At 34.6% G+C, this 13,977-nt stretch overlaps 1 protein-coding gene across 2 annotated transcripts; it reads right to left on the bottom strand.

Annotated features, from left to right (window-relative positions):
• Positions 1-1,116: 1,116 nt before the first annotated feature.
• LOC113641044 (MORC family CW-type zinc finger protein 3-like) lies at positions 1,117-13,477 on the bottom strand. Of its 2 annotated transcripts, XM_027143631.2 has the most exons (14): positions 13,339-13,477; positions 12,415-12,487; positions 9,038-9,170; positions 8,614-8,837; positions 7,345-7,495; positions 6,913-7,060; positions 5,406-5,534; positions 5,166-5,285; positions 4,289-4,386; positions 4,092-4,184; positions 2,976-3,071; positions 2,644-2,890; positions 2,448-2,512; positions 1,117-2,260 (listed from the first exon to the last, which is right to left on the bottom strand). In XM_027143631.2, exons 1-14 carry the CDS (start codon positions 13,375-13,377, stop codon positions 2,101-2,103), a joined length of 1,776 nt encoding a protein of 591 aa, XP_026999432.2. In that variant the 5' UTR covers positions 13,378-13,477; the 3' UTR covers positions 1,117-2,100. The 2 variants fall into 2 exon arrangements, with proteins under 2 accessions (XP_026999432.2, XP_047670962.1); XM_047815006.1 differs by lacking the exon at positions 8,614-8,837 and having other exon boundaries at positions 7,345-7,491.
• Positions 13,478-13,977: the final 500 nt, after the last annotated feature.

The raw sequence follows: 13,977 nt of genomic DNA, 5'->3' as shown, positions 1-13,977 counted from the left end.
CTATATTATTTTTCAATGATCTATTGTTACAGTATTCAAAAAAAAAAGCTGGTTATATTTTTATCTAGTTATAGTCCATGAGTAGTACTCTGTAAAACATTGTTTGCCCTATTAAGGTATGTGAAATTATTGTATATCTTTAACTCCAATTATCATGACAGGTTTTAAATATTGAACTCAAGCTTATAAATTTTCAAAAATCAAAACAATGTAATCCGTTTTCTTGACTACCTTTGAGTTAAAAACAAATAGGTTTTTTTTTCTGTCTTCCTGTACTGTGTACTTACCAAGCATAAAGGTATTCTTGGATTTGTTGGTGTTGCTATCTTTATGTAAATCTGTGGTCTATAGTTCTGAAGTAAGCTTCGTAGAAAGAAGCAAGAGACTTTTCTGTTTTGAAATACAGGACAGCTTGACTTTATACTTTCTTTGGTGAAACTCCTCCACTTATAACTTGCCACAGGACATTCTAATTCCTCATTCAGTGATTGAATTGTTTTTCTGTTCTATTTTGTTTTGTTTATTTATTTATTTATTTTTTTAAATTTTTTAAATGCATACAGTGTTACTTGCCTGTTTGTGGAGATTTTAATTGATTGCAGTCTTTAATCAGATCTATGACTACTGCATATTTTACTTCAGGGAGTAGTTTCTAATGTCCAGTTCAGAGTTTCTATTGGAATTTTTTACTATTATTTTTATTTTATTATTTGTAAATTTGTATGATCTGGACAGTAAAAACAAGCATTTCACTCCATGTCATATTGTGTATGTATTAAATATTTTTTATTATAAAAAATAAATAAAAATAGTGGTTATCTAGGTACAGGAATAAACAATAAAATATTTGAGAGACTTGAAAAGCATATTAACTTTTATCAATTATCACAAGCACACATTTGATACTAAAATGGATGAATTCTGCCCTCAGTGTTCTATTTAAAAAGTCAGACTGTACTCAGTTGAGCAAAACCACTTCACATACTGTATTACCAGCTTCATATTGATCCTAACATAAATAAATAAATAAATAAATAAATAAATAAATAAATAAATAAATAAATATACACGCACAGAAGGTGTTGTGTTTTTATTGCATTTCAAACACAGATAAACAGAAACAAAGATAGCAAAGAAACACAAAGAAAGCAAAACAAAAAATCAAAACTAAATTTAATAAAATAAATTACCTATTTTGAGTGAAAAGGGAAGGTTTATTAATATTTGAATGACCTAAAACACATAGTCTCAGTTATATGTTCTCCTTTATCTTGTGATATACAATGTTGTAGGTTTATAAATAATCTACAACCTGCCTACTAGCTGCTCAACATTATTTATTTGTGTATATTATCATGTAGTTTAGCAAATCAGGCCAACTATATGCACCTTATATTGCATAATACAAACAAACTACCTGCTGTATATAGTTTCTACATTTTACACATTTTTGGCCTAGCATTGAAGTATGATATTGTTCATTTTAAGCACAGAACTAAGAAAATGGAAATAGAAAAAAATTTAAGATTTTAAGCCAACACATGAGCTGAATAGTTTACCATTTAAAAACACATGGGTTTACACATGCTTATATAGTGATATAAAAGCAATTAATTCTATGTACAAAAGGTTAAAAGCAAAAGGAGCTGAGGCAGTAGCTGCCTAAACCTTTCTTTTTCAATTTTATTTTAAAAATACACTGGAAACAATAAAAAGTTAATGTCTTTTTTCAAAAGCATTTAAACAGAATAAGAGTCAGGCATATTAAAAAAAAAGTTGTGTGTAGTAATTAAAAAGTTAATTTTATTGATTAATCCACCACTGTTTTTTCAATTAAATTCAATTCAAATGTACTTGTATAGGGCTTGTATAATTGACATTTTCTCAAAGCGGATTTACAGAACATAAACATAGAACAAAGGTTAATATAAAGAATAATATAAAGATTAGTAGAATACACAATTCAAAATTAATATTAGATACATTTAAATGTGTATGTATTTATCCCCAATGAGTAAGTCCCTAGAAAACTCCCTAGAATGGAAGGAAGAGACCTTGAGAGAACCAGACTCAAAGGGGAACCCATACTCATATGGGTTTTTATGTAGAGGCTGCCTCTGTCGGGGAGATCTTATTTATAACCTGAGTAAGAATTTCATCAACAGCTTCACAATCGTTGTCCAACTGCTTAAGAATTACTTCAGGGACAAAGCTTAACAGGAGACATGCCACACTTTGTCTGAGTTCTCCTAACCTGAGGCTTCAGAGAAGAAAAACTCAATATGAGTTTTAATATTTCAGTGCAGGAACAGACTATGGCTTAATTGTCAACTACCATACACTATATTATGTTGTTATATATACTGCACAACTTATATCATCATATAAAAATATAATACAGATTGATTTTATTGGTATTGTGTTGATCTACATAATGGAGATCTTACCGGCCTTTCTTCAGGCTCTCACAGCAGCTTGCCAAAGCAGACTTCTCATCTTCCAGACTGTTCACCTATGTAAGAATTTTGTACAAAAAAAGAAAAGGACAAGATTTAATTGCAGTAACAGGGCATGAAACAAACTCACTGAATTTGTTTACATATGTTGCATTTGTCATTTTTGTTCTATGTCTTGATCTCTTACCTTAACTTGGAGCTGATTTATCTCCTGCTTGGCCGTAAGAAGCTGATCTTCAAAGTTCTGTTGGTGTTTAGAGCTGGCTTGTGTTTTAATGTTTTTTATTCCTACTATCTTTTCACTCGTATCTTGGTTAAACATGACAAGTGAGGCTGTGGATGTTGATGTCCCTGGTATGTTGTTGTCCAAATCGATTTGCTTGGATTTCTTCTTCTCTGTTTTATCTTGACACTGGTCCAGGGTCCTCTTCTTTCTAAAGGTGAAAAAAAAATCATTCTGGTATTAAATATATATCATTAATGCCAAATTATTGTGAAATGAAAGGATTTGTTACTCACTGCCCTTTGTGTGTTTTGAGGTATCCAGGTTGTTCCTCATCAGAAACCTCAGGCAAGAACCTGGGGCAAGTTACCTGAGCTGCATCTGTGGGAGTTCTGAGAAAAACAAATTAATTACAGACATGTGAATTGTCAGAGACTGGGACAATTTCCTGCCCAAGTATTAGGGGACACCGATGGGTGTATTGCTGTTCATTGTGAAGGTCATGTGATCATGTCTCTTATGTTGTCACCTGTTCTTGATTTACTCCTAATGTGGTTTGCTATTTATACCCTTCCTCTTGTGTCAACCCTTTGTCAAGTCATCGCTCATAACTTGCTCACAATGCCTGCTGTTTGAGTTTTGTTTCTATGTAATACGTAATTATGATCATGTTCTTGTTCTAGTTATGTTATTAAATTTCCAAGTGCTCGCGGAGTCTGGTTGAACATGTTCTCTGATACCGTGTCATAAATAAAGCAAACACAAAGGAACTAGTTCATTGGCAGCCATGCATGCCTAGAGAATAAAATGAGTGCCATGCATCTACCCAGTTGTTTCATCTGCCCATAGGATGTTGTGCCTATGGACAGGAAAATATGATTTTTAATGATGTATTTTGGCAAACTAATATGGTTTTCCTTTTTTTGAGTCTTACGAATGTTTTACATCTTATTACTTTCATTAGGGAACAGATTCTTCTGTCATCCATCATGTGTTTTCTGTTTGTCCAGGCCCTTTGGTGTTCCTGAGCTCACTACTGTAGTTTATTGACTATTTTAAGAAAGAACCAAATAGTTTGCCCACAATTCATCTTTTGCTCTTTATCTGATGGATTATTTTGATTGTTTAGCATAATTGCTTAATTCACTGGCAGTGCCAGCTCATTAGACTTCATATTAATAGTTAATGACCGATTCCATATGCAAATTTGGAATAAGACACATCTGGCCCTGGAACAGGTGGGTAGTGACTCAGTTGCCAGTGAGTAGCAAGGTGAGTATTTCTGATCGAAAAAATGTGAGGAAGCAACATACAAAATGTGACGTAATTCCTTAATCTTCCAACCAATTTGGACATACATATCAGTGATAATTATTGGAACTGTTGAAAAGAGAGGGCATTTTAAAACTTACTTAGTATTATCAACAGGCTTAAATTCTTGATGACTATAAGTGAAGGTCTTCCAATATTGCTCAAGCTTAATATTTAGATTCTTCATGGTGTTCCTGCACAAACACAATATAGCATATTTTCCTACATCAATGTTAAAAAAACTTTCTAAAATAGCATGTAATACTCATATTGTATACTATACTGTACTCAAACACACCTGTACTCTTGAGTGTCATCAAAGTCCTGCTTATTGTGAGTTGGTACGAGGTGATTACACTCTACAACCCCGATAACACCTTGTCCTGTGTGGTTGCCCTGGTAACAGAACATGAACATTGTAAATGTCATGAATAAAAGAAGAATTATTTTGTTTGCTTCATAAAATGACACCTGGAACCCATGTAATCTTTTGCATGCTGAAAACCCATGAAATACACTGATGACTTTTAAAATTGAATCCATCGAAAGCTGAAGTAATTATTAATGATTATCAATGGCAATGTTCAAGAAATAATGCTCCCTTCTAAGCTGCAAAAATAGTTCAGGAATTGTTTGAGGACATAACAAGGAGTTCATGGTGTTGACTTGGCCTTTGATGGATAAACCAGTCTGATCCATGGAGGTTCCACCTCACAGCTAAAAGGATTTAAAGAATCTGCTTCTAACATCTTGGGGCCAGATACCACAACATGTACCACAACACAATCTACTGAGGCCTTGATGTGTCAATGCATTTATGGGTCAGAAATGCTTTGATAGCACACGGGGGACCTACACATTATTAGGCAGGTTGTTTTAAAGGTATGGCTGCTCAGTGTAAATAGTTTTGCATATTGGGCTATGTGCATTTAATTGTGTTACTTAGGGAATATTAACAATTGCTAAACATATCCTCGACGTACTGTCTTGTAGACCTTTCCTTTGATTCTTGTAATCCAGAATTTTAAATAAATATATACATTTTTACATATAAATTTTTTTGATATGGTCAGACTTTGTTCTTTATATCATTCCATCTCTGTTAATCTGTTAATTCTAGATTTGTTTGAAGAGATATAAAGCACTAAGCATTAAACTAACTGGATGATTCTCACCTTCCGCTGGCAGGCGACACGCACGTAGGCTTTAATGAGCCGGTTTTTGTTGTACATCATCAATCCGTAGTTCTCCATGCTCTTTGTGTTGTAGCCAATTGTGATTTTTATTGCCTTTTTCTGACATAAAAAATTAAGTCTCATGACCTTTAAAATATATGAATCATTTAATAACTTTTTCTAGTGCATCATTGGTTATATGTTTACATTCTGGTGCTTTAATATTTGGTAGAAGGATACGAGACATTCAGGTTTGTATGTGTCTGTACAAGGCCTTGCTAGAGTTGTTATGATAGACTGAGCTTCCACCTTATGCCCTTGAAGGATAATATCCATTCTTGGAATCAGGTACAGGATATTACAGTATGCCTGGATCAAGAGAAAAAGAAACATCAAAATGATTTGACTTTACATTGATCAGTGGTTAAACTTCATCTTGAAACTGCACCTGCAGATAAGAGGAGGAGCTGCTGAATAAACTCATTTCAATTCATTTAGCACATTCTCACTCACCTACATATCTGTAAAATGTAATGTAGAAACAAAATGAGGTTGAAAATGGAATAGAAATGTTTAAGAGAAATACAATGGTTACCAGGTTGCATAAGTCATGTCAAGAAGTCAAGGAACTTTTACTGTCATTTAAACCATATATAGCTAATGAAGTACACAATGAAACGAGACTGTACTTAAATGTACTGGAATGAACAGTTAATATAGTAGCAGCAGTTATATGAGGTATTTTATTTACTTGTACAAAACAGCAATTTACTGAAATGTACAAAACAGCATATTCAAAGATAGCAAAAACATAATATGGACAATTTACGAAAGAGTTTTTATTGAAAAAAAATTCTTTGCAAATTTGTCATAATCTTTTAGATTTGATTTCAACCTTGGATACCTTTTCAAACTTTTTTCTTCCATTTAGCTACCCTACCTCAAAGCCCAGGGAAATGAAAAAAAATATGAGATTGTTATCTCATACAGTTAGTGACTAGGTGTTCCTGTAGCTGCTTTAATGTTGCTGTTGGTCTCTTAACTATTATAGAGGGACAGTTATTCTTGGTGATCACTGCAGTGCTCAATTTTCAATTTGATGATAGACGTCACTGTGTGTTCTTATGCACCAAAGTTGGAATTTCTTTTATACTCATAATACTTTTTCACATTAAGATCCCATAAATGCCTTTAAAGCAGAAACTAAATTGCTTGGGATTATTAAAAATCACTTCACAACAGGTATAGGAACATTACCATTAAATATGATAGTGAATGTCATTGGTTCATTCTGAGCATAACTGCATACCTTATTATATATGAGTGTACACAGTATGTACAGTAATTGATCACCACTTTTACTAAACACAAAAACCTCCCATTTAAACAGGGATAAGTGGATGATTTACATCTACTGTGTACTTTATACTTTTTATATTCTGTGTGCATTTGGTCATTGTTTCCCTGCTGACAATCTTTGGTTTATAATTAAGATTTCTCATTTCACTTTGATATTGATTTTCCTTTATTGTTTTTCTGATGTTGAACCTCAGTTTGATAACAATTTGTCTTATGTTATGAATTGTAAATAAACAACTCACACTTAAATCCATGTGTCCAGCCAGATATATGTGATTTCTTATATATTATCTGAAACCCTGTTTTCTAAAATGACCCCTTTCACATGAAATGACAAGTAAACACAGACAAGTCAACATTTATATAATATTTGGTGATTAATTCTTACCCGTAGTGAATAAACACTCTCAGGCACTGACATGCTCTCCTGATTCTGACGCTTGTTTGACTTCCTGAATGTATTGTACACATCATCAAGGATCCGGATGTCTTTGGGGTCTTTCAAGAAATCAAATTCTAATTCTCCTGAAGATTTTCTGCAGTTTAATAATTGGAGGTTAAAACCAGGTAAGAAATGATGGTGTAATTTCATACAACTAATAATATTGCTCGTAGTCTTCAGCAGTTTAGTAAATAAGGTAGTAATAGTAAATTTAGAGTAGCAGAGTAGTAAATTTCATTCATTGACTACATTACAATATCACAATAATAATAGTTTATATTTATATTACACTTCTCTCTTACAGTAAAATGTAGTATCCACATCCTTAACCTACACAGAGTTCTCATATAAATATATATTAAGGCAAATAAAACTCACCTGCGTAGGTTCCAGATTATGATGCAGGTTCCACTTAGTTTCGCAAGACTTTCAATAACTTTGAACTGAGAAAACAGTTCTTCCTCAGTGTTAAACAAAGAATGCTCCAGGATATCTCGAAGACTCTCTGCATGCTCTGGTGTGGCACTGAGTGAGCAGTGAGGTTAAGGAGCAAAGAACACAAAGGTCACACAAATTAATACCAGCTGTTTCATTTAAGTTTTGCTGCACAACATTTGGACAAGCCTGTGAAATATTGGGAGAATATAGTCTGGTCAGGTGAGACCAAAATTTAACTGTTTGGATGCCATAATACACTCCATATTTGGAGAATGGCACTGCACATAACCATAAATCACCATACCGACAATGAAATTTGGAGGTGGGAAGATCATGGTGTGGGGCTGTTTTCAGCAGATGGAACTAGCAAACTTCATATAATTGAAGGAAGGATGAATGAAAAAAATGTACCGAGAATTTCTTGGTACGGATTTGCTGCCTTGTACGAGGATGATGAAGATGAAACAAGGGTGGACATTTCAGCAATACAATGATTCCAAACACACAGCAATGGAAACTTGTAATTGCTTTCAGATAAAGAAAATAAACTTCTAGAAGGGCCCTGCCAATCACCATACTTGAATCCAATAGAAAATCTATGGAAAGAACTAAAGATCAGAGTTCATAAAAAAGGCCCACGGAACCTTAAAGACTTGAAGACTGTGTGAAGGAATGGACCAAAATCACACCTGAGTATTGCATGTGACTAGTTTCCCCATACAGAAGGTATCTTGAAGCTGTCATTACCTTCAAAGGCTTTTGTACAAAGTATTAATTAGATTTCAATAAGCATGTTCAGTACTTTTTTCTGTCATTTCATTTTACTACACATCACTTAATTTCGGAACTTTTTTGTTTTGTGTTCATGTGTGGATTAGGTGAAGGTGTGGCTGGTGGATCCCTGACATCATGCCAACAGCACCTTTAGAAAATTTATTTCTGAGAAAATTGGTGAATTGATGTTCAGCATTTATTTCACCCACTGATCATGGAATAATCCACAGTAGTTACTGCATGAAATGTACTAAACTGAAGAACTTAGCACTTAGGTTGTTGGCTATTCATTAATTTTTTTAATTAGTTTTTAATCATTATTTAATTTCTTGCAGTGATAAAGTCTCCTGTAAAACAAATTTTATATGCAATATTTCTGTACACCATTCCTATAAAATTGATCCATCTTTCACTCTGTTACTAGGTAAAGGATATCTGTCTGTCCAGTGTATGTGAATGAGACAATAGGAACTTGGACAATATGTGCTCCTGTCCTCTCGAGGTAAGTCTGTGACAGCAGACCCACACACATGGTGTCAGCTTTCTTTGAGAAAACAATGGCATCCTTTCCCAAGCGCATGGAGCCGGACTTAAAACCGTTACCATAAAGACCAACTGGAACATGTTTTTTTAACTGCTTCTTATCACTGAAGCCAAAACTGAGAGAGGGAGAGAGAGAGAGAGGGAGAGAGAGAGAGAGAGAGAGAGAGAGAGAGAGAGAGAGAGAGAGAGAGAGAGAGCTCTGTCAGTAAATTGAGGAATTGATTACTGTTTACACAGTTAGTTTAGACTGAAATAAATTAAAAACGTGAAATATATAATTGCCATCTGACAGACAATCACAAGCTTCCTGACACACCTGAGCATTTTGTACATCTTCTCATAGTCCATGCCATTTCCATTATCCAAAAAGATGAGGCAGTCCTGGTGTTTAAACACACTTTTTGTAATCCAGAGCTGTTTTGCATTGACATCTGGGTCATAAGCATTGTCTGCCAATAGAAAAAAGGAGGAAATTCAAATATTGTCTAATGTTACTTACATTTTTAGACAGCTTAAAAACTTTAGGTACGTCTTTATTCTGTTCAGGACAATATTTTGATGTGTGACTAAGATTACACCCTGGAACAAATGACAGTCTATTGCATTTTCAGCGTGTCAGGGTTAAATAAAAAATTTATGTGCTTTACACTGAGGAGGGTGCAAGTGCAGGTTTGCTTGGAGTTTTTTTGTAAACCACGAGTCAGGCAAGGATAAAAAAAAATGGTTTAGTAAAGGACAGGAAACTGTACATATACAGTACGGGTATGCCCTGAATGTATAACAGTTGAAAATAGGTGTATTGCAATCAGAAGTCTTTCTATTGTTGAATCACAGGTGATTGTGGGAAGTGGAAATCAGTGCTCCCTTTTATGTAGACTGCAATGTGTTATGGGAAATGGAGTCCATACTTTGGCTAGACCACAAAGAGGAACCTCCATACCTACTAGTCTCTTACATGTTATAATAATAAACTGCTTATAAGTTTATAAACCTGCCACTCAATGAGGTATTATAGCTGGGCTAAGCAAAGTATATGGCCAAGTACAACCAAGAGCGGTTTCCCAACCTGCTTCTGTGCACTTCCATGCATTTTGCTTAAATATTCCCACAAAGTGACAGTAATGTTACACGCATTCTATTGAGGAGCATAATTTCCTCTTATCGAATCCCACTTCTGACGTTTCCACAATTACTCTGTTATAACTTACTACCAGTGTTGGGCAGTAACGCGTTACTGTAATTCAGTTACTTTTGACAGTAACTGATACTCTAGCGCATTACTTTTTAAATAAATTAACTCCGTTACCGTTACCGTATGGTGCTGTTGTCCGTTACTTTTTTAAATGAATTCATTTTGGCTGAAGTGTAGCCTACAGCATAACATATTTACAGCAGCAACGCATTGTAGGATTGGTGGATGCCAACCACTGTAAACACGAAGATGACTCACTGTGGGCGTGTTTTTGTTTATTCAAGTATATGCGGCCGTAATGGTGAGTCAAGGCGGGAGCAAGATGAGTTTCTCAAAGTGGAAATATGCTCATTATTTCACTTTAGTTGAGCATAAAGACAAAAGACGTTTAGTCAAATGTAACTGTGCCTTTCTGGTTCGAAGGTCCTATCTACTGGGATAAACAGCAACTCCAATCTGTCAAAGCACCTCCAGAAACTACATGGGTGCAGGTCCATTTGTCCACTGATTAAATGGCTCTCAGAGGCATACTTACAATCAAAAAGTTGTCTAAACAAGCACAGCACCTTAGTGGCCAGTGTAGATAGAAATGGACAAAGCGTTCTGATATTTTTGAGGATCAATATGAGAGGAAATGTTGATTGTTGAAGCTTTGATTCTCCTTGTTAATCCAAATGTTGCATGCAGTGATTAAAGGTGAGATCAGTGAGTTAATAAGGCAGATTCAAAGATCTTGAGATGATACTGAATTGATTTGGATGAAAAGTAGTTAGGTTTTGGTGAGTTTAAGTTTAAGCTTATGAGCTGCAATCAATTATGAGGTGTCTGCAGACATGCTGAGATCACGTCCATGATCCAGTGGATAGGTAGTATAATTGCATGACAAGAATTCTGTTGCTAGCTTAGCAAAATGTGCAAGTGAAATAGGGGAATACTACAGAATACGATTTGGGGTAGAAATGACGCAGTACGAAAGGTTGGTGCATGAGAAGCTGGGGGGTAAGTAGAAAAGAAAAGATGTTGTCAAGATTATGAATATCACAAGCAGCAGTTTCCAGCTTTTCCTTGTAGAAGGCAGTCTTAGAAGTCACATCATAAGAGAATTTGAGGCAAGAAAAAACAGCAAGCGAGTCAAGGATTTTAAAAAGAAAAAAACAGAATAATCAATGGTAAGACATCGCATTGGAAAATAACAAGACAAAGGAAACTGAGCATACCTACTTTGCAACATGCGTTAAAATGTGTTTTATAAATGCGAGCTGTGAGTGACAGTTTCAAAACAAGTACATACAGCAGTGTTGTAATGTAACGAAGTACAAATACTTCGTTACCGTACTTAAGTAGAAATTTCACGTATCTGTTCTTTACTTCGCTATTTAAATTTATGTCAACTTTCACTTTAACTCCACTACATTTCCTAGACAAAATGTATACTTTTACTCCGTTATATTTCCACTAAGCATCTTCGTTACTCGGTACTACAAATGTGTGTGACTGCAATAAGGGAGGTTTGGCGAATCACTGCTCCTAGATTGCATTACGCACGTCCGCGCGCGCTAGGGAGAAGCACAGGCACGTGCAGCGTGCACGCGTGGTCAGAGCTGGAGGCGTTTATTCGGCTGAAAGCCGCAAATACGGTAATCAAAAGCAGTGAAATTTCACTATTCTTATTACCAGAGTTGATAGCACAAACAAAATATTAATGCAAACAATCCATTCAATACTAAATAAAAATAACATTTATTGATTTGGTCTTTGTCTTGTGAATATTTGTTTATTAGTGACTGCATTCATTGGACATACTGTTTGTAGAGAATGCACACATACATGAACTGATTTGATTCAAGACTGGCCTCATTACATCATGCATAAAATTTTGGTGTCCATTTTTGCCATTTAATAATACCATAACTTTTGGCTTACTATGTAGTCATATAATATATAATATAAAACTTGTCTTGTTTTAAATTCTCACTGAGGGCTAAAACCCCTAAAGATGAAACCCTAGAACTGCCCCTGCTCTTATACCAACTGAAAATCAATGAAATTTTACTTTTTACTTTTACTTCAAATACTTAAGTACATTAAATATCAGAAAATTACTTTTGATACTTAAGTACAGTAAAAATCAGATACTCTAAGACTTTTACTTGAGTAATATTCTAAAAGGTGACTTTCACTTCTACCAAAGTCTTTTTCTAGTGCGATACTTGTACTTTTACTCGAGTATTGCTTTCTAGTACTTTATACAACACTGACATACAGAAGGGAATTATAGTGTTAAAATCTGAATTTTAGTCAATAAAATTTTTCAAGTAATTTCCCTCCTGGTGTCCAGATGGGTCAGGGCTGTGAGTGGGAGGTGTGGGATTCTTAAGGGTTAATCTCTAAAATGTAAGCAGCCAAAATACTGCCTATTATCTAGAATGTGAAAGATTTCAACTGTTTATACAAAGTGGTCCAGAAAACAATAAAAGATTATAAAAGTAATTTTGACTCACCAATAAGTTCTGCTACTGCACTGAAGGGCCAGGTGTGGCTAGTAGAGTTTGTGTGCAGATACTGTGGACTTACCTTTAGGAGGAAAACAATATGATAATGAAGTACCTTAACCTCATCAACTTTTGAGGATTTATTTCATTTATATATAGCTCTATATATTTTGCAAATTATCAGTGTTTTGAGTAGAACATACAAGCTAAATGAAAAAAGTCTAATAAAATGATAATAAAAGCATGTTGCTTCTCGTTTTTTCTTATGAATCTCACCCACTCCCTGTTTTGTAGGAGAGGTGATCATAGGTTAAAGGACAGGATGGAAGAGTTCTTTAAGATTCCAAAAACTTGTCTGTTCAAGTTTTAGGATTCTGGATTATAGCCTGATCCTGAATTGTAGCCAAGTGTTGAGTGTGAATGTATTAAGGAATCTTTTTCTTTCCGAAAATTGCATGTTGTTTTTGTACATATTGGGCATGATGTTGCTCAGCACACAGTAAAATACATATAAATTGTATTAAAACAGTTACCCAAAAACACTTGCCTGCCCTCTTCTGCAAACTTTTGTAACTGACAGGACAACACTTTACAGTTTTAGGTATCAGTAGCACCAGTTAAGAGTAGGATTAAAGAAATGGATTTGTTGGTTGGCTTTAAAAGCTTTAAAAGAACAAGCCCATTCCTGCCTAAAAACAATCACACTGTCTGGGGATAGTAAGGAAGAAATAAAAGTGAAAGTTATCTAGGCATATGGTAATTAGTTTCCGAGAAACTACACTGTAACTAGATATACATAATAGGTATGCGGCAGTTAAAGTTCTAGCCATACAAAGTAACCTGTGACTATACAATTTTATTCAAATTAATTTACAGTATACAAAGATGATAGCTGGTTGTAGTTTAACTTAGTTATAGCCCATAAATACTTACCGAGCTTACAGGTATACCTCTCTTTGAATATGTTGTCATCTTTGTTTAAAACTGCAGTTCCAAAGTGAGCTTCTTAGAAAGGTGTAGGAGACTATTTTGAAATACAGGAACTACGCATCCACATTTGTACTAACTTTGTGGAAACTCCACCCCTTCTGGCTCATCAGGGAGAATGGATACTAATTCAACATTTAGAGATTTGGTTATTTTTGTGCTATTCAGGAATTTTTAGGCATGTACTGTACACTGTACATGCAATAGAGAGCAGGTATATACCAGATAACCTTTAAACATTTATTAACATTTAAACTTCATCCTTTGTAACATTCTTTTTGTTATTATTGCATAAACTAAATGATTCTTTCATGAATTATTAGCTGTAGGATCAACTAAATCCAGATTTGATTTCAGCTTCTTTATCACAAAAAGACATTTTTTTTCTTTCCTTGCTGTGCCAGATTTCCCGTTACCAAATTCTAACTATTGTTATGGCAGTCTGATTTTTCAAAAATAGCTACTGAAGGGCTGGACCTCAAAATTACTCCAAAGGTGTCACTGATGTATATAGCTCACTGATGAGTGTACAGTATATTCCAGCAGGTTTAGCCTTACTTAATGCAAGACTTTGAATTGTATAGG

This window comes from Tachysurus fulvidraco, chromosome 6, assembly GCF_022655615.1.
Source record: "Tachysurus fulvidraco isolate hzauxx_2018 chromosome 6, HZAU_PFXX_2.0, whole genome shotgun sequence".
Taxonomy (NCBI): Eukaryota; Metazoa; Chordata; class Actinopteri; order Siluriformes; family Bagridae; genus Tachysurus; species Tachysurus fulvidraco.
Note: the sequence above shows the minus strand (reverse complement) of the source record. Positions and strands in the feature narration are given on the sequence as shown.